This window comes from Coccomyxa subellipsoidea (genome assembly GCF_000258705.1).
Source record: "Coccomyxa subellipsoidea C-169, whole genome shotgun sequence".
NCBI classification, from domain to species: domain Eukaryota; kingdom Viridiplantae; phylum Chlorophyta; class Trebouxiophyceae; family Coccomyxaceae; genus Coccomyxa; species Coccomyxa subellipsoidea.
The window spans coordinates 3,500,143-3,519,385 of NW_005178041.1; the positions used below are offsets into that span (position 1 = coordinate 3,500,143).

At 51.3% G+C, this 19,243-nt stretch overlaps 3 protein-coding genes and 1 non-coding gene across 4 annotated transcripts; 3 read left to right on the top strand and 1 right to left on the bottom strand.

Annotated features, from left to right (window-relative positions):
- Positions 1-74, top strand: COCSUDRAFT_t14. The gene has a single exon. It is a non-coding gene; the product is annotated as a tRNA-Thr (tRNA).
- A 719-nt stretch (positions 75-793) lies between these two features.
- COCSUDRAFT_21982 (3,4-dihydroxy-2-butanone 4-phosphate synthase) lies at positions 794-3,108 on the bottom strand. Its single transcript, XM_005651429.1, has 5 exons — positions 2,998-3,108; positions 2,635-2,781; positions 2,119-2,252; positions 1,466-1,551; positions 794-1,157 (listed from the first exon to the last, which is right to left on the bottom strand). Exons 1-5 carry the CDS (start codon positions 3,061-3,063, stop codon positions 982-984), a joined length of 609 nt encoding a protein of 202 aa, XP_005651486.1. The 5' UTR covers positions 3,064-3,108; the 3' UTR covers positions 794-981.
- A 1,506-nt stretch (positions 3,109-4,614) lies between these two features.
- On the top strand, positions 4,615-7,646 carry COCSUDRAFT_39890 (Clavaminate synthase-like protein; the record flags this gene model as incomplete). Its single annotated transcript, XM_005651430.1, has 6 exons — positions 4,615-4,768; positions 5,473-5,636; positions 5,948-6,195; positions 6,566-6,681; positions 6,964-7,128; positions 7,465-7,646. The coding sequence occupies 6 exons, from the start codon at positions 4,615-4,617 to the stop codon at positions 7,644-7,646; spliced, it is 1,029 nt and encodes a 342-aa protein (XP_005651487.1).
- A 3,780-nt stretch (positions 7,647-11,426) lies between these two features.
- On the top strand, positions 11,427-15,001 carry COCSUDRAFT_39891 (hypothetical protein; the record flags this gene model as incomplete). Its single annotated transcript, XM_005651431.1, has 8 exons — positions 11,427-11,612; positions 11,726-11,854; positions 12,017-12,230; positions 12,501-12,563; positions 12,855-13,001; positions 13,392-13,619; positions 14,174-14,416; positions 14,961-15,001. The coding sequence occupies 8 exons, from the start codon at positions 11,427-11,429 to the stop codon at positions 14,999-15,001; spliced, it is 1,251 nt and encodes a 416-aa protein (XP_005651488.1).
- Positions 15,002-19,243: the final 4,242 nt, after the last annotated feature.

Sequence of the window (19,243 nt, forward strand, 5' to 3'; positions counted from 1 at the left end):
GCTTTCGTAGCTCAGTTGGTTAGAGCACCCGTTTAGTAAGCGGGAGGTCTCGAGTTCAACTCTCGACGAAAGCATTCTTTTTCCAATCCCTTTTTTTCACCCACCGCCAATTCTGATCGTGTGCTGTTGGACATGGGCTGCATGAGTCATCGGTAGTGAGTGGTTTCAAGAATTTCTCTCGTTGTCACCACCACGAATTCATGTTTGAAATGCACATGCATATATCATATATGGCAATCATGGTTCATGAGCTTGACAAGATTACTAATAGCAAGCTCGTCAAGATCTCATGCATGCTGTGGTTGCACCTAGGCCTAGGACTCATTGAATTTGCCAAGACAAAGATAAACAATAGAATGCAATCAAGTGGCCAGTGAGGATATTAAAGAGAGGCCTCACTGAGGCTTTCCTTGTGTTTCCCAGGGGATTCTATATCAACAGCCTGTGTCCAGACTGAGTCCACTGTTGTTGCATCGGGTCGCCTGGTTTCAAAGTTGGTCTCAAAGAAAAGGTCCAACCTTACATTATTACCATTACCAAGGCATGTGCTAAAAGTGCTGGGCAGACTGAAGTAAAGTAATCCCATTGTCCTTGAAAATTTCTAGGCAAACTTCTACTCGTATTGAAACAACTAACGCAGCAGCTATCGTGACTATGGCATTGCAACATAAACATGAAGGAGTCCAATCAAGCGCGCGCAGTGCAAGTGGCTAAAAAGTGCTTAGCGCCACTACCGCTTCAAAGTCCTACTACAAACATAAAGAAAGCTGCCAGATTGCTCTTTTGGCTGGGTAATACAGGAGAGTTACTGGCACCTCCAGCCGCAGGCCATCAGATTGCGCTTCTGGTTGAGTGCTCATGTGTAAGGCAATATTGACAATGCCACTAGCTGCTGCCAGCAGAAGGCAGGGTCCGCTCCCGCACACGGCAGTTCCACATGCTGCAGACGGCTAGCAGTCAGATCGAGCAGCAGGTAGCCCCTCACAAGGACGCGGCGCCATTGGTGGCCGTTGCCTGATAGCCGTCATGCTGCATGCGGTAGCGGACGAGCTCGGCGATGGTGATGCAGCGGAGGCCGTGGCGCGCGGCAAACTCGAGCAGCTCCGGTGTGCGCGACATCGAGCCGTCCTCCGGGTTCACGATCTCGCATAGCGCGCCTGCAACAGCAGGGCAGCTGCGTCATGGTATGGAAAGAGCACATGCGATTTGCACCAAAACGCTGCACAGTTGCAAAGCTCTCTTGCTGCTGCTGGTCTGACACAGGGGTGCCTTGCTCCCTGCACTTCAAACAAGACATCCTACAGGAGAAACTGTGGACAATTCCTCATGCATAGGGGGACTGTGGAAAAGTGCTCTTATAGATGATAGCAAGCTGTGGCTAAGCATGACTGGTCACTGCAGACCGCTGAGACTTCCTGCTGATGTGCGCCAAAAATGGTGGGGAGAAGAGAAGACTTCCGCGCACCTGCAGGCTGGCAGCCGGCAAGGCGGCACATGTCCACTGCGGCCTCGGTGTGCCCTGGCCTCGTCAGCACTCCGCCTGGCTGGCTCCTGCGGCATGCATGCAGCCGTTTGCACAAGACTCATGGACGTTCTCCATTACATTCGCTAAGCAGTGCTCGCCGCCCCATCTGCCCCACTTCTTTATCTTGTGATTACCTGCCGCTTGCGCCCTCAAAAAATTTGCGATACGCAAAGAGATGCATCAGCACTGCCTTTCAGCAGCGTGTGACACATATCGGACCTCAGGCAATCCCGTCAAGAAGCATGAAGGCGTTGTGCTTGGACACACAAGAACGAACGTCTCGACTAAGAACGGCTCTTGTGGGAGCCGGCCATTCTGCCTTCGTGCGCACAAGGCGAGCGTTCTGCTGAGCCGCACCTGAGCGTCCTTGAAGTTTGGGAGATGCAATGACAACACAGTGAAATAATGCCGATGGCTATAATTTGCTGGAAGGTTGAGACTCACGCTCACCCTGCCCATACCTTCAGATTGCATGACGACAGTCGAGCACACTCAACAAGAGTGACATCATCAAATAAATAGCGCTCTTGTGAGAGCCCCTCGTCTGTCCTCAAGCCTTCTGATGAGGTGAAATAGATCAGACAAAGCTGCACCTGAGCGGGTTGATGTGGCCCGGCCGGCGGAAGTCGGCGGCAGAGGCGGCCGGATCGGCCAGCAGCCTCAGCGTGCGAGCGCGGTCCTCCGCGCTGATTCCCGTGCTTATGCCCTCCCGCGCATCCACCGTCACCTGCGCACAGCAAAATTGTGATGCATCGCACAGCACCTGCATTCAACAATACTTGATATGGCAAGACAGGCCTGATGATAGTCGAGATCTTCTTGATTATAGCTCTTGATGTCAATGTTGCAGTATTTTGCAGCAAGGTTTGTTTGATGATGAAAGACTATGCAAAAGGAGCTCAGTCTCTCCAAAAAACACAGTGCCCAAACCCCCGGCAACATGCCCCTTTCTCACCTTGCGCATTTGCTATGTCACGCCTTCCATCCATGCAACATTGTGTTGGAGCTGGCTGGTGACACAGGAGAGCTGCACTCTCACACTCCATATGAGGTGAAGAACTCCGGGAGGGCTACAAATTTGTATACATGGAGGTGGAATGGGGTCTTACAGTGAAGGCAGTGTACATGGCCTCATCGTTCTCAGCCGATGAAACCATGAGAGGAAGCTCCAAGCGGTCCAGAACAGTCCCCTCCATTCCCACGCAGATGTAGCCACTCGTGTGTTTCCGCAAAAACTCCACATCAGCCGGCGTAATCTGCAGCAAACATATGAAAGCACATCAATACAGGGTGATGACTAGCAATTGTACATCTGCTCGCAATACAATGGTTGGACAGATTTCTCTGACTAAAGTGCCCAGTCCTTTCAACTCGTCTCACGCCAGTTCCCATCTGTCTGAGGGCCTATGCAGGCCCTCTGGCAAACTAGAAGAAAGGTTAGACATTGCAAAAAGGATGCAGGCAGCAGGTACCTTGTCTGCAGCCATGATGAGATCTCCCTCATTCTCCCGCTTCTCATCATCGAGCACCACAATCATCTGCCCGTGGCTCAGGGCTTCCAGTGCGCTCTCTATGCTGTCAAAGCCCTGAGCCAGAGTGTCCTCCCCTTCATCGGCTGCCTCGTCTAAGATGAGCTTGGAGGGCGCAACACTTGGAATGCTGATCGCCGAAGGTGCTGCTGTCTCCTTGCTTCGAGCCACCACGGCTGTGGCTGACACAGTGCTCGCAGAAAGTGGCCTGCATCGGCTAGTGGCCTCCTCAACTCTCCTGCAACTCTGCCTTGCTCCATGTGCCAAGCTAGCTGCCATCCGTGCAGGATGGCTGTGTGCAGAGCTCAGCAGGTGCCTGTGCAACGAGATATCGGTTCAATGCAGATTCGTATGCCTCAAACTTTTCAATAAAGCATTACACGAAAACGATGTCACTTTCAGAAAGTATAGTAGCGCAATGTAGCCACAAGTGTCTCGAGCACGGCAAAGAACACAGATTCCTGCCACAGGAACATCGATCGTGACAAATAAGACAATGCAATGTATTTATAGGAATGACGTTTGCACAGGTCCTTGAGGTGCACTCACCTAGTCAAGTCTTGACCTTTCGCACTGTTTGAAGTAGACGTGTGAGCGTTTCTGCAGACCATTTCGATCCGATAGTTCTATATATACCGGTGGATTATGCGCGATCAAGAAGACCCTCCTAATTGCTGCCCATATGCACGTCAAACGTCACGTAAATCGCCGTCTTTTTATGTGGAGCTTTTGCACGTGGCCAAGGCTTCAAGCACTAGAAATTGAGATGCAATCACCTACTATGGGGTATTTAAGATTTAACGGAAGAGACCGTGGTGCAGGTTCGAGCATTTCTTCCTGAGAAAGCCACAGCCATGAGAAAGCTTGTGCTCGGCCCGTGGATCCGACGTGGCAAGATCAGCACGTGACTATCCAAGCTCAATTTGCCAGAGGAACAGCCGATATCTGCGATCGGGTCATTAAATTGATAGCTATCCTGTCACTTGGGCCCTCTGGATTTCTGGAGTCATTGCTCAGCTTCTGAGCGGCATAGGCAGCGGCAGTTCATCTTTAGTACAGTGTGTTGTACAGAACAGCGTCATCGGTGGTGATTGATATCGTACACATTGAACACTGATGGTCCAAAACATGCCAATATCAAGTACATCCCGAAGCAAGCGCCAGAAGACGACACAAGAAGAGAGCAGTGTTGGTGGGGAATGCTTGCAGCCATCAGAAGCAGCAGATGTGCTGGTCAGTCGCAATATAGACGCCATAAACGCAGAATGGTTTTGGGGTGAGCACATCTCAAGGCGCAGGCCTCTGCTGATCCGTGGCCACCTCCAAGACAGTGACTGGATGGCTGCTCTGTGGACTAGTGAATACCTGCAGTCTAAAGCGGTACGGCAACTGAAAACATGCATGCAAGATTCGATTGCTTGATGTGCAATTTGCAACCCCATCATCCAATGCTGGTGGAGCCTTGCACCCGTGTGTCACACCCACTTCTCCTGCACCGCATGCCTTGAAACTGAGAGTTTTTGCAGTCAGTCAGTCTGTGACAATGTGTTGACAAGGTAAATGTGGCAGGGGGATGCACTGGTGGAGGTAGAGCACAGAGAAGGCAGCAAGGGGCGGTTTGGAGAGGGCTGCAGAAAGCAGATGCGCTTTGGGGAATTTCTGGAGCGCCTTGCAGCCGGGGATGACACTCTCTACCTCACCACACAGGAGGCGAGTGCGCCTGCTTCAATTCCTCCACTTAGCGCCACTTCATCCATATTAGGACTGTTTAAACATTCGCTTGTCATTGTGCTAGAAGGTAGTAAACCCAGCAGTGTATCACTGCACAAGTTCTCACTGTTATATGGCTGCTTTGGAGCGTTCGCCTGCAGAGAGGATGCAGAAATTGCTTTTCTATAACCTGCCATTTACAAGATTGTGTCTTCAATTTGTTGCAGGTGGAGATTGGATCTGATGGGCAGCCCATGCTCTTTGCACCGCCAATCACCCAATTGGAATCTGACTTTCCCCTTAGGCCGTCCCTTCTAGGAAACCTGGTGCCCCACCAAGTCAACCTGTGGATGGGCGCTGCGCCATCTGGTGAGGCTGCTTGACGACCCCTCAGCCTTATTGCTGAACCAGTAAGCACGAGCTTGTGACTTTGGCCGATGCTCAGTCATCAGTGGCTGTATTAGCAAACTTACCACCTGTTCAAGCAGCAAACACTTGCTCTTTTGGCTTTTGGGCAGTCTTACGTAGTGGGCACCTGCAGTCTTAGCTGTGTGCACTGCTTTATACATCATCCCACTGTGCAAAAGGATAGCTTGTTTCTGACTTGAGCTTCAAGTTGCGCCCTCACATCCGCTGCATGCTCTGGGGTGTTAGTCGAGGCTGCATGAGTCATGGGCGACTGATTTGAGCCTGTGTCACGGTCTGCAGGGGCGTCCAGCGGCCTGCACCACGACTTCCACGACAACCTGTACGTGCTGCTGCGCGGGCGCAAACGTTTCACGCTGTTTCCTCCCTCGTTGGCCAAACGCATGCACACCCACGGCCAGATCAGGCTCATACACCCCAGCGGCCGCATTGTGTACGAGGGCAGGGTGCGTTCAAAATAATTTTGAATCCTTTGAATTCAAAAGCTCACTGGATAGTTGGCGCACATCTCACCCTTCAGTCACATATCAGTCCGTGGTCTGGGCCTAAGATTTTTAGGTCTGTCAGTCACTTGGAAACTTTGCCAGGCCATCACAAGCAAACCTGTCTACCGGAGGTCACACCGGTGACACCGTCTAATGCATCTGGGAAAATAGTCTCTTTTCTGCACGAACTCTTTGCCACAATCTAGTGCCATGCTACAGAACGTTGCAATTCTTGCTTCTGTTACCTGATTCTCAAGTTACCTTGGCGCCAGGGGGACATTTTGGCGGACGGATCAGATGCAGCAGAGGTTGACAAGTGGGAAAGGCGGCGCAGCGCCGAGGCAGAGCTAGAAGCTGCCGAGGCAGCTTCCGCGCGGGGGGAAGCCGGCGCCGCCAAGCGGCTGGCGGCTGCCGAGCAGGCGCTGGACGCCGTCCTTGAAGCTGCCCTGAAGGAGGCGGCAGACGATGACTATTCTGAATCTGAAGAGGAGGGCGCTTTCAGTGGCAGTGATGCTGAGGGGTGAGCCAATTTTTGATCTCCTCGTGCACACGAGTGCTAGCCTGCCGAACGACTTGCTGTAAGGGTGGATCAGCAGTGAATGTACCATCAGCAGCACGATATTTACTGAGCATGCATGCAAGCTAACAAAGCAGATGGCATACAAACGACCTGGCTGTGATTCCCGTTGGTTGATGGAATTCGGTAAAGTGCCCAGCAGAGATCTCACTGTTCTGGCAACTTCCTGCCACAAAGCAACCTCTGGGTGCTTGCTGCCAGTGAAATATATTCCTACCAAACTACGCCCTGCTTACATTACAGAGGACTCCTTCTTTGTGGCTCTTATGCCTGGCAAATTTGTGTGATACGTATTGGCTTTTGTGCATTCCAGACTCCCGGAGGATTTCCACGATGACTATGTGGACAGCGAAGCAGAAGCCGAGAGTGGTGATGCTGCAGCCAGAAATGGCCGCAGCTGTGGAGCAGCAGAGGCGTCAAACGCCACAGGTGCCGACTACTCTCTTGCTCCATGCAAGTGCGTCAGGTCTGCCAGATTGTCTAAAAGCCATGCTTATTGTTGGTGGCTTCCCTCTAATGCTGAGAGGCCACCTACTGACTGTGCAAGGCAGCGCTCAAACGTGGTTTGGCCATCACATGATAGAAGGACAACTTTGTGAGGGCAGATGGAGCAACTCCCACCTCGCAATAGCGCAATAGAACAATAATGATAGTTCACGCGCGCAAAACTAATGAGCGACCTGCTTAAGTAAGAGGCATGTGCATCTGCAGGTGATGGAGATCTCAGGCCTGGAGTTGGTCTAGAGACTAAAGGTGAGAAAGCAGAGCCTGACAGCTTCAGCCGTGTGGACCTGAGTGCGGGCGAGGCAGAGGTGTCTGCTCAGTTCCCAGACTTCCCTGGCCTGCAGAGCGCTCTCCAATTTGATGTGCATGCAGGTAAACTTTCTCCTGTATACTGTCCTTGTGACTGGATCAGAGGTAAAAATGGTTGGGCATGCATGAATTAATTCTAGAAAAATCTTGCAGGATGGCGTGCAGCCTGCAGTTCCTGCAATCCAAAGTTGCTAAGTTTTTCCGCTGAGCGCAAGATGGCAGCATCAGCGTTGCATGTGAGAGTTCTCTGAAAATTTTCCCGGGGACTGTGTGCTGTCAGAGCTGATGGTTTGCTAGCTTCTTGATAGATTGATTAGCCAAGTTGCTGCACAAAAGTTTGGCAAGCCTGATTTTTCTCGTGTTTATAGCATCATGCCAAGACCTTTCGCTGCTCTGCAGGGGAGATGCTGTACCTGCCTGCGGGGTGGTTTCATGAGGTGCAGTCATTCGGGAATGAGCACATGGCACTCAATTACTGGACGCACCCGCCAGATAATCTCGACCCTGGGCCTGGGGGGTTTTCAAAGCCCTATGTGGGGGATTACTGGCCAACTTTATGGGCACTGCGCCAATGCAATTAGTCAGCAACCCCTGTGCGTGCATGGATCTTCGGCAAAATTCTGAAGTATGGAAGTTTTCTTCACCCTTTCAGTCTGCAGACATGCACGAATGCCCAAAACATCACTGTAGCGATTGCAGGACATGTCCTGCAATTGCTGTACAGCAATCTTTGTGATGATATTTGTAACATGGGACAGGCCATTTGTTGTCTTCCTCTGGTTATTAGGACTCAGACGACCGTGCGAATTGTCAAAAAAGGAGTCAACAGTTAACAGTTGTGGGCATAAGGCCTTTCCAGAAGCATCCCGTTTATTGTCTGGACCTTGATGTTTATTTCAGCATACGTATAGTACAATTAGGGCCCCGGCTGGCGGGGGGCAGTATAAATACTGAGCACCGCGCTCACGGTTGATTGGGTCTTGTTTGGATCTGGCGAATCCAAGGTTTGGATTGAGGCAGCCTTTGACTGCAGCTTATCTGCAGGACGTACCTTGCCTTTCGGCAGGAAAAGCGTGGAATGATAATTCTTATTATCATTAAAAATGAGGATCCTCTCGGACGCTATAGCTAGACTCAGAAAGGAGAAAGATCTGCCTGCCTCCTTCTTTATTGCAGCAGAAACAATGCACCTCAAGCGGACACAGATGGACAGGAGCAGGACTTCTTGCCTCAGTAAAAGCCGTTCTGGCTAGAGTGGGGTGGTCCACCTTGGCAGGATTTGCATGGGAAGCTGGTCATAAACCTTGGACGAGCGTATCACGGACAGGTCGAGATTTCGACAGCTGGATTGGGACAGGATTGACATGACATCTCTTGCTGACAAGTGCCTCTTGTCTTTGTAGCACCTACTTAACTGAGAACGTGAGGTTCTGTTCCACTACTAATGCTGGATAAGCGCTGATCACATCCAATTGTCTTACAGCACATGGCCTCGGGAGACCTCATTGACGCGTTGAGGTGTGTATAATTCGGAGCAGGATTGATCGACTGGTGTCGTCTCAGTTCTGATATTTCACCTGGAACTGGACTGCATGCCATCAGCTATTGATCCAACCCGTGTGTGCTTGTAGGTGTGAACAGATTGCTTCCCGAGCACTGAGCATCGATCAAAATCAGGTAAGTATATGTATAATGATGGGTTTTGTGTCTCACAGTAGATGTGCGGGCTTAGCCAGTAGTCCAAGTACGGTGAGCTTGTCGACGGAATTTTCGCAATTGTTTCCGATACCAGATTTTCACCCCAGGCGCTTCATTTGGTGACCAGGTTCCAAAACTACGCAAGACTACGCGCCAACCATGAAGTATTACACTGCTACCCTCTCTGCGATCATCTTCTTTGCGTTTGCATCGGCCAAAACCGTGGTCGCCAGGGATGTCGCAGGTATATCGACCTTACACACTCGGGTACTGTAATTATTATCGCCGTCTTTTGAAGGCACATTGCGCTGGATAGCCTTTCGAGAGGTATCTCATACTCTTTATTTTTGCAGGCGTTCTAACTTCCCCTGGCTCGGGAGCTTCCCGCGCTCTCCTTGGTGCGTGACAAAATTCAAGCCTGAAGACTACCCGAAAATTGATGGAACCACAAGTTTGATCAAGGTTTCACACTTTTGCCCGTTGGGCACCACAATCAGGGCTCTGGTCTTGATTTAGTTTCACATGCCTGCAGGCTGTCCGGAGATCTCGGGCAGCTACAAGAACAGTTGCAACAGCTGCAGCATCTCCGATTGCATCCTCTCATGCAAGTGTTACACCCCTCAGCATGTTGAAAACTCATCCTCAATCGACGTCACGACTTGCGTGCAGGCCACTAATATTGTTTTTGTTTTCAACACCAATGGGCGCATGACGTGCAATACTGGTGGCAGTGGATGAAGGTGGAAGAGTCAACAAACATATGAACAATTCAAGGCGTATAATTTCCATCGCAGTGAGACCGGTGTAATGTCTCTAGAATTTCAAGTCACTTGGCAAGAATTATGTTGGGATGACGTGTGAAAACCCAGAAGATGCCTCTGGTAGGTTAGACCTCCTAATGGTTGATGGAAGTGTTAACAATCCGTGAAGCAGTCTGGACTTTCTTTTCAAGGTCTGCAGGACCTCGCAAATCGCCTGCTCTTTTGAGCCTGTGCCTTCCACAGGAGCAGTGGCCCAGCACCTCAGCTAGCGCCTGATGTTATATGTAGTGCATGCATGGCCTGGGTCATCAATTTACATGCCTGTTGTAATAAAATGTCAGTCACATACAATATCTCACAGAAGGCAGTGGCACCTCATTGACTTTGCATAAACATTCCATACGCCAGCAGGTCACATCAATGCAGCATTTGATCAAGAACGCCTTGATGGGAGGAACCTCCCAACATAGCAGAGCTATTTGTGCATGAAAGGCACCCTTAAGTCATTTTATTGAGTTCAAAGCAAGCTATGTGCATGCCAACACAACCAGGGATCATAGTGCAGCAGCAACGCAGTCAATCAGACACCATCACTGCTATTGTCTGTATCTACTATACAATTGGAATACGGTGAATAGTGCAGCAAATCTATCGCGGAGGGTAGGACCCCGGGGGTGGGTAGGGCATGCTTGCAATGGGTGCTGATGCGGGCATGACACTGCGGCAACGCATGCACTGGTAATGTGGCGTGCCCTGCGAGCACTTCCCAAAGGGAAGGAAGAAGAAGCAGCACTGCTCATCTTGTCTCAACAGCTGCACACACTGCATTCCCTGCGCAGCAAGCATCTTCTCCTGAGGGCTGCACGCTCCACGCTCCACGTAACGCTTAAACCCATTTCTCACGATATCTATAAAAATGAACACGGCAGCAACTGGAGTTCGGTTGGTGACCACCGAGCAGTATGGATCTATTACAGGCCAAAAGAGTTCATCGCTGCACAGGGATGCACTGATGCAAGTTCACACCAGCGAGACATGTAGTGCGCTCAGTCAACTTCCTGATTGCCTGGATCCAGCAAACACATCCGGCAGCAATGTCAAGACAATGCACGGTGATCCCAGGTACTCTCAGCATAGCTGCGAGAGCCACTCATGCAGCTGGATGCATTGTTGCCGCGAATGTGAAGTAAATTGCGCCGACTCACCTGGCAAACTGGGCAATTGTAAATGGGAGGCGACAGTGCTACAGTATGTGGCTCTGTGCCACAGATGCAAGGTAAAAAAAGGCAATCCATGTGCTGCGCTCCTTTCCCCCAAGCGGCTGTCAGATGTCCAGGAGCTTCCAGTAGTTTCCTCTCCAAAGGTTGGGTAAATGCTGTCAACCTGATAGGACGTGTAATAACACATATATGGTATTGTTTCGTTATACGACAGTTCGTTCACCGGATCATGTCAGCAAAAGAACCGTTGCCATCAGCAAGGACTGTCGTTCCGTGATTGGCATTTGCGGTCAGTACCCAGTCCATGATCCTGCAAGTATTAATAGCACATCGCAAGCAAATGACGGGCTCATCGAAGCAAAAAAAGCCAGTAATTACCTTCCAAGGTTAAGACTGGGTCACAGACTGCTATTCTAGATATGTCCTTCCACCGACCAAGTGCAGCTCCGACAGAGGTATTGACCAGATACAGGACTGATCCACATAGTTCTGTTAATTTACTTGAGACTTGATCAAACCAAGGTGAGTGAACTAGCAGCTTCCGGAAAAAGTCAGCCAGGTGTCGTTTCCTGCCCGTGCAGTCACGTGGGGAAATGGATGGGTAGGATAAGGAGCGGAAAGCACAGACAAAAGCTGAAAACATTGTCAAAAAAACACACTGGTGAGAATACAGTCTTACAAAATGATAGCAGCCTCCCAGATAGGTCAAAGCGCGAAGCTGTGCGGTGCTCCGGTCAAGAGCAGAACGTCCAGGAAGTCTGGCCGCAGGAGCTGCGTGGAACAATGCTCAACGAGAGTAAACGAAGAGAGCCTGCTCGTTAAGAGCGGAAAAATAGCCATCAATGCTGCTGTTGCGGCGGCCCTCATGGTGAGATCAGGCATAGATGGCAGACGATAAGACATATTTTGCACAGATTTAGGCGCGCACCGAAATTTCAAGACGCAACAAGAGCAAATTTTATAGTATTGCCAATGCTGCAGGGCGCTTCTGGACCGGCTTCTGCGTCCAAGATTGCCCAACTCTACAGGGAGAGCCAGGCAGAGGAGTCCCTCTTCGCAAAGATCATCAGGGAGCGTGGAGACAAGCTTCCTGAGATCTCAATTCCCAAGGTGGTCACCTCCTTTCCTCTCGCTGCTCTTTCATCTCCCCAGACATCTTCGACCATGCTCTGTTCTCACTCTAAGACAACTGTAATCTCCTGCTGGTACTGATGCTGGTACTGATGTATGTAGACCCTAAATTCATGGATCTGTGCATTTTTGCATGCGCAGGGTACGTCAGCACCAAGGCTGGAGTCTAAGGAGGAGGGGGAGGTGTATGTTCCACCCAAGCAGGTGGAGCTTGTGGATATACCCCTGAAGCTATCAGAGCCAGTTCGCACCACCACAGTCGCGCCGTCCTCTCGCGTGCCGGAGCCAGAGCCTGCCAAGAAGAGCAGCGTCTCTCAGGAGGGTGTTGTGAAGATCATTGGAGACCTTCCATCTCGTGAGTTGCTCCTTGCCCTTGCCAGATACGTACTGACGTGCATCCCAGACGCCTTCTCTCCAACATCCTCTTCAGCACCCCTGCCCCTGTCAAGACACTTTCTGACGCATGCACAAGACGTATCCTGTGCCGCACTCTTCAAGTATATGAGATGTGTTTCAGAAAGGCCACATGCATGCATGTAGAGAGCACAGCAGCATGCACGGTGATGCGTCATGCAACAGCAATTGTTATGCAACTGTGAAGTAAGCAATGTATGCTCCCATGCAGCTCCACCGGCAAAGCGCAGTGAAGCACCCAAGGAGGCCCCGAAGCTGCCCTTCAGCTTCGCAGGTTGGACTCGTGCACTGCTCCTTTTTGGCATGGGCAGCCCAGCATTTCCTCTCTCTTGATCGTGCTGATACTTAATCGATGCTCTTGTTTCAGACACTTCCAAACCCTGTGGCTGAAAATAGAGGATGTGGGATGTCTTGTGCACCTCTCCACCTTCTTAGTCATGCTCACCCACTCCTTAAGATTTCAGTAGTTGTGTCACTGACTCACATGTGAGAACCCCCTGTGCACCCTTCAACTACACTGGCCTCATTTTAGTCATAACCTTACACACAAGATTTCTCTGTGCAGCCCCCAAGGCGGAGGAGGCTCCTAAGGTGAGCGCCCCAACGCTGCCGCTGCCGCCGCCAGCACCGGCTGCCAAAGTGGAGGAAGCCCCCAAGGCAGAGCCAACCCCTGTCGCAGAGCCGCCCAAGCCTTTTGGCGGCTTCTTCTCAGGTGCCACCTGCCTCCATAATCCCCAGTCAATTTCAGACAAAGAGAAAGTGCAAGATACACAACCTAGGATTGCACCCCCGCAAAGTTGTATTGCAGTGTTTCCTGCCTATTGCCTATCTCGTCCATTCCACAGGTCTAGAACCTCGTATGCTATGCTGCCGCAGTGCTACGCTGCGGCAGTGGGCTGCATGGAGAATACACCTGTAGATGAGCGCACTATCTTCACAGAAAAGTTCTGGGTTCTGGGGAGAGTATGGTGGCAAGGCTGAAACCTATAGGACTTCACGGAAGGGCACCACCGGGCATGCACAACAATACAGCACCACCCAACTATGCACTGCATGAACAAGTTGCACTACGCAAAGTGACTCTCCTCCTCATGGCGCGCAGCTCCCGGAACGGAGACGAAGCCGGCCCCAGCCGAGACCACGGGGGAGGCAGGCAAGCCAGAGCTGCCCCAGCAGGAGCCGGCAGTGACACCGGGGACCAAAATCACAGTGCCAGAGTCGAAGAACATCGCTCCAGAGGCCAAGGTGGAGTCTCCGAAGCCCGCTACCAAGGCGCCTTCTGCTGAGGCCCCCGCCGCCAACGACGACCCCTTCGCCATCTTCAGCCAATGTGAGACCTGTTTTCTCCCTCCTAAGAAGACACCTCATGTGTTTTCAGCCAATCAGACGCCCTCCCCACCCCCTCGCATTGGCACATCGGATGCTTTGTCCCAAGAGGACGGAAGGGGACAGGTATAGGGCAGTGTCGGTGCTTTGCAGAGGAGAGAACAGAGCGTGCCGAGCAAAAGAGCGAGAAGCAGCTCTTTGTTAGATGCAAGCCGGGGTCGGAATCATGTGAGGGTTCAGAAGAGGCATTGTCGTACAGCGAGATCTCTCTTTTGACCTTGGCGCGAAAACGTGGCAGGCCAGAGTGGATGATGCGTGACTGAGCTCTTTCTGCGAGAACATCTTTGGCACAGCAAGGTCCGAATGGATGCAGTCAGCGTATAAAGGCAGTAGCCTAGCACCTATCTAGCGACCACAGTATCAGGCTAGCAAGGCTTTTTGGCCCTGAATGATACTTCCAATAAGCGCTTCTGCAAGGCGCCGCCAATAGACACAAGGCCTAGACTCTCAAAGCACTTGCATAGAGGCTTGAGGCTGTGCTGTCGGCACTGGTTGCAGCAGCTGCTACCCCAGCTCCGCAGAAGGCCCTAGCCCCGAAGCCCGAAAAGCGCAAGCCCTCAGAGGAGGCAGCAGCTGCCGGCACCGGCTTGCCTGTGTGGGTGGGAGTGGGAGGCTCAATTGCAGTGGCAGTGGCAGCCTTCGTGGCAAACGGCAAGAACCAGGGAGAGGTCAGGGCTGCCGAGGAGCAGCTGAAGGAAGGTGCTGAGTCAGCCGCTCAGTCGACCGCTGACCTGGCGAAAGGTGGGTCGGGCCTCTTTGGTTTCCGCCGATAGAGCCGCCGGCCGGCGAATAGAAAACATAGCAAGAGCAAAAGGCCCAGCAGAGGGGGAGGATTCTCTCTGGGATGAAGTGAAACAGAGAGAGAACTTATGGAAGTTGCAGGCACTGGTAGAGCACCAGTGGCAATAGCCCAGAGAGCAGACAGAGCAGCTCTCAGCATGGTGGCATTGGAGTTGCGCCGAGCATCTTTGGCTTTGAGAGATGTCAGCTGGGATGCAATGGCTTGGATTGAAGCGGTGATGTGAGTGACAGGGAGCGAGGATGCCTGACAAGGAGAGAATGCATGAGAGCCATAAGCTTGTACTTTGCTTACGATGGGCATCGCTTACAAGTGGCACAGTGTTCTGATGAGTGTTCTGATGTGCTGCTGCTTACCATATGAGGCCTGATTATCTGCTCTGGGAATGAGCTGGCTTGGTACCCTAGGGTGCCCATGCCTACTGCACTGGGATTTATTTGTGATAATTAGCATGTGTGCTGAGGGCTGTTGTTGTGTTGTGTGCAGACTTGGAGCCAACGACTGCCAAGGGAAGCAAGGAGGAGTGATGGCGTGAGAACAGCACTATTGCTTGGACGCTCAATTCCGCTATCACAAGCTTTGCTTGACGCGATGCGATAAACACCTGCTCTAACATTTGCCTGGGACATGAGCGTGAACACAAACTGACCTCTGTTTTTGCTTTTTCTATATGACTTTCCTGACACAGTGGAATCTGCCGTAGATGAGCTAGTAGTGACCATGTGACCAGAATTTCAGTTGCAGTCCACCTTGTCATTGACATGGTTTCATGTGATGATTTGCACTGCATTCAGATAGAATGGCCAGACAGTGTGCTAGTACTCGGGCCGCAAGTATCAGAGATACCATGAGGCAGCCCTTTTCCCTTACTTGGCGCTCACACTGCCTTATGTCCCTTGCATTCTCCCCGGTCTATTTCAACATGCCAACATCTCTTGCATATCAATGGCTGCCCCTGCTGCAGCGAGCCACACCCTGCAAGGGACTACATTTGTCCACCCACTCCAGCAGATGTCACCCCAGTCCAGATAATCTGACTCCCCAGCCATGTGCTGCCTGCTGCTGGGTCAGCCATACAAACTGCCCGTAGATCTGGTCTCTCAAGGCCTGCTTCCTCTGCTGGTATGAGTGATTCTCTGAAAGAGAGCACCGGTCACCCTGCCTCCTGCATGTCTCCCGGCAGCCCAGGGTCATCATCCTCGAAAGGTCTGCCCATGACCATTTCCCAGTCGCTCCAGGTCTTGAAATCTGCATCTGGAAGGCCTTCCAGGTCATCATCGACCAGCATGGTCTCAATCATGTCCTCCAGCAAGGCCTGCACTCATGTGCAGCCTCACAGGTATTTATTCTGACACTGCATGGGCTTGAAAATTGCAAATCAGATCTGTGAGAACCACGGGCTTTGCTGCAAGCTTTGCTGCACAAAGAAATGTAGTTCATACCTTGAGCTCATCCTTCAACTGCTCCAGAGTTTGACAATCTGCTGCATGGTAGATCTCTATGTCTGGAAAGATGTCAGGTGTGTGCCTATCTGTGTACTGTGTACTAGGCTGTGTACTCATAGACCTCTCTGACTTCTTCAGGAGCCACTGTCTCCTCTGTGCCCCTGTGATTGCCACAGCACCTCGTCAGAGCAACAGCCCTGCTGCGATTGAAAGCTTCAAGTTCAAAACAACGTCGTTCAGCACTGCTGCCAGTAGTGGAATCTGTTGCAGACGGAATCGTGCCTCCTTCCATCAAGAACCATTTGATGTTCGGCCTCGTTTCTGCCCTGCTGATGATCGCAGGTAATGCAAGAACTTGGCACTACCGTTCTGCAGGGGCAGCAAGGAACAGCGTTGATGATGAGTTTATATTCTTGTGTTGTTGAAACAATTAGCATTCCTAGCCACCTCTGCACAAGGGTAAGCAATGCGATGCAAAGAAGCGATATAAGGTCAAGGATTTGCCTTCTAAAAGATGAACATGAACGCTGTTTGGCCTGACAATCCTATTGAGTTCTTGGGATGACTATGGAATGGCGAATGGAACCTGGAAGCTAGCAGAAGCACGAGTCGTTCGTTGGCAATTTGTTTGGCAGAGATGTGCAGTCTGAAGCACATCTCTGGTTTAAATTATTTCTGAGAAAACGCATATGTCATCGTCCTGTTCCTCCTGAATTCTCTGCTCACTCTATTCGTTCTGCCAGTGCAAGGTTCTCAGGTCAGACCAGGTACTACAGTAGTGCTTGTCAAAAACTTTTGGTAATTAAGGAGGTTGGTTGGGCGTTGTTATCAGGTGCAGTGTCTTTACTTATTCGTCTGAATGCTGATCCACTGTGCATACTCAGACAGTGTCCTGAATATGGCCGATGATCTCAGAGTGGGCCGAAGATGCCTTCAGAACTGTCAGACATGGTCGAGTACATTGCAAGTGCAGCTGATTGTGGCAGCAATCTCAGTGCCCACTTCCCAGACTTGCCGATTGCTAACGAGACCGCTGCTTCAACCTGGCAAGAAATGGAGACAGAGCTTGAGGTGGGGAGAGCCACAAATCATCCTGGCGCGTCTGAGTTTCAGGCCCTGATATGTGTGCAATTTTTGCATCAAGCACTTCCCACCAGAGCTTATGTTGCTGGGTTCTGGGACGGGTTTCTGGTCTGTCCAGAAAGTTTCCCACATTGATTTTAACCACTACTGGGCAGGTCTGGAGTCCCTGGCAATGCCCAGAGGATTTTGGCACTACTGTTTGGCCAAATCCCGGATCTTCGTCGATGCCCTGGAGAATTTTGCTTCCCACATTCGAAAAAGTTTCTTTAAGAGCTGACACATCATCAAGTACGGGATTAGCTAGTACTGAGCAGCTGAAGTGGTTCTTGCATGCAGGGTCTTCTACTGGACTTGGTGTCGATCATGATAGAATATAACAGGGAACTTCCTGCAGCCAAGTTCAAGTCAATCAAGAACTGGGAAGCACCTCACTCGCCACTATGGGAAGAGCGGCACTTCTGTGTGCGTCCTGTCAGGGTGTCCCTGGAAGAAGCAAGGAAGGATGTCATTTGTCGACTGCCTGAAGAAAGTGAACATGGGCAGTAGGCTTCTTTGCGTTTCTTACTGGCATCTGTGGAGAAAATCAGGGCCAAGACAATGCCGTATGGACAACTCGCATTCACCTCAGAAAGTACTGGCTCCCTTCGAGGTGTGCCATGTAAGCAGATGAAGGTCATGTGTGTGTTTGCCACCTATGAAGTGTGTATGCGGTGTGGATATGTGCATGTTCAACCTGTGGCCATCTATGCATATGAATTCTGAACTGCCACCATCAAAGCATGGCACCATGACAAGCACAGACTGCTCAAGAGTCTCAAAAACGTGTAATGTCACCTATTTGCACTGAGCTGTTACATAAGCCCGAAGGGTCTCTGGTCAGCAGATATAGCAGGGGCCTTGCTTGCAGGATAATACCATTATGGATCATTAAAGGGCAATATGCCATGGTGCCAATGCAAAACAGGCAATGGGCACCACAGAAAAACACAGCATCATCATTCCTACAAAGCGACCAACAACTCACATAATGCCAAATAGAATGCAGTGCATCCAGTGAAGTATTTTAAGGTCGGACACAATTAAGATTGCATTCGGGCAAATCTAGTATAGACCAAGGGTGGGGCTTTTGCAGACTGCACGGGACAACCTTGTCTCCTCAAGGGCACAGCAGAAAGAATGCACAACTATCATTGGGAAACATTTGCAGGGGGCGCAAGCGGCGAAAGTTCTGAACTTCCCAGGGGGGCCTGCATGTCATTCGCAGGGGCCCCACTATACCCCAGCGGTGGAGCCAGCTTCCGTCAAGAAAGCACCATAAGCCACAGAAACCAATGGCAGACAAGCAACGGCAAAGCTTGATGTGTCCTGATCTACCAGACGATTGATTACCTGGGCCAACAGCAACCCTCGGCAGAAAAAAGGCTACGCTAACACTCCTTGCCTGTCTATATATATGGCGCTCTTCAAGGAGGAAGGTGGAGCTGCCGTGAAGCTTCATCACTCCATGCAAAACTTTCTCCTTCGACCCAATATTCATTGTTTCATCAGACTGGGCATCCAGCAAAGCAGATCAGCAATTCGTCACATCAGCGTGACACGCGCAGACCGCGCATGGCACATGTTCTTCCCCTATGAGCCAGCCTCCTCCCACTGTCTGACTCTTCTCTCCATACAGCTAAGGCCAGCCACTGCTATACCAAGCAGTACCAACCCGCTGCATTGCCTCGGACGCCAAGACACAAGTCCTCAGGACGACAGACCAGTCTTCCAAATATCCACCGTCCCACACTTTAGCTACGGTCAAAATACCAGCATCCTCCAAGGCAAGCCTGATGCAGGCCACTGCCTAACAAGCCTCTCCTAGCAGCGCCTTCAAACAACAGGCTCGCTGCCTCCAGAATTCCATGTCCAGCCACAGATGACCGCTGATCTCATCCACCCCGGTAGTCACCGCCAGTAACTGATAGTAAGAGCTCCGCTGGCGGCTGCAGGGCGCTGCGCTGTGCCGCATGCATGCAAGACGCCTGATCAGGCCACCAGGTTCTTGCGCGCCTGTGCGCGCGTGCGCACGCCTGGCGAATTAGTCACGTCTGTGAATGCGCCCGGCAGGTCTGCCGCCTTCTCTGCCGCCTTGAGCGCCGCCTGCTGCTGCGCCTGGAACGCAGCCTGCGCACAACATCGCACATTCTCAGTACATGGACCAGCAAAGATGCAGGAACGCCGCTGCCTTTCAAGGCGGTT

Bases quoted from the DNA above. Each gene is read 5' to 3' on its own strand.
- COCSUDRAFT_21982 (XM_005651429.1), bottom strand. From the start codon at position 3,063: ATGATTGTGGTGCTCGATGATGAGAAGCGGGAGAATGAGGGAGATCTC. The intron at 2,253-2,634 runs GTAAGACCCCAT...TGCTGTGCGCAG, and splicing joins CCATGTACACTGCCTTCACT to GTGACGGTGGATGCGCGGGA. The intron at 1,552-2,118 runs GTGCAGCTTTGT...TGCATGCCGCAG, and splicing joins GGCCACATCAACCCGCTCAG to GAGCCAGCCAGGCGGAGTGC.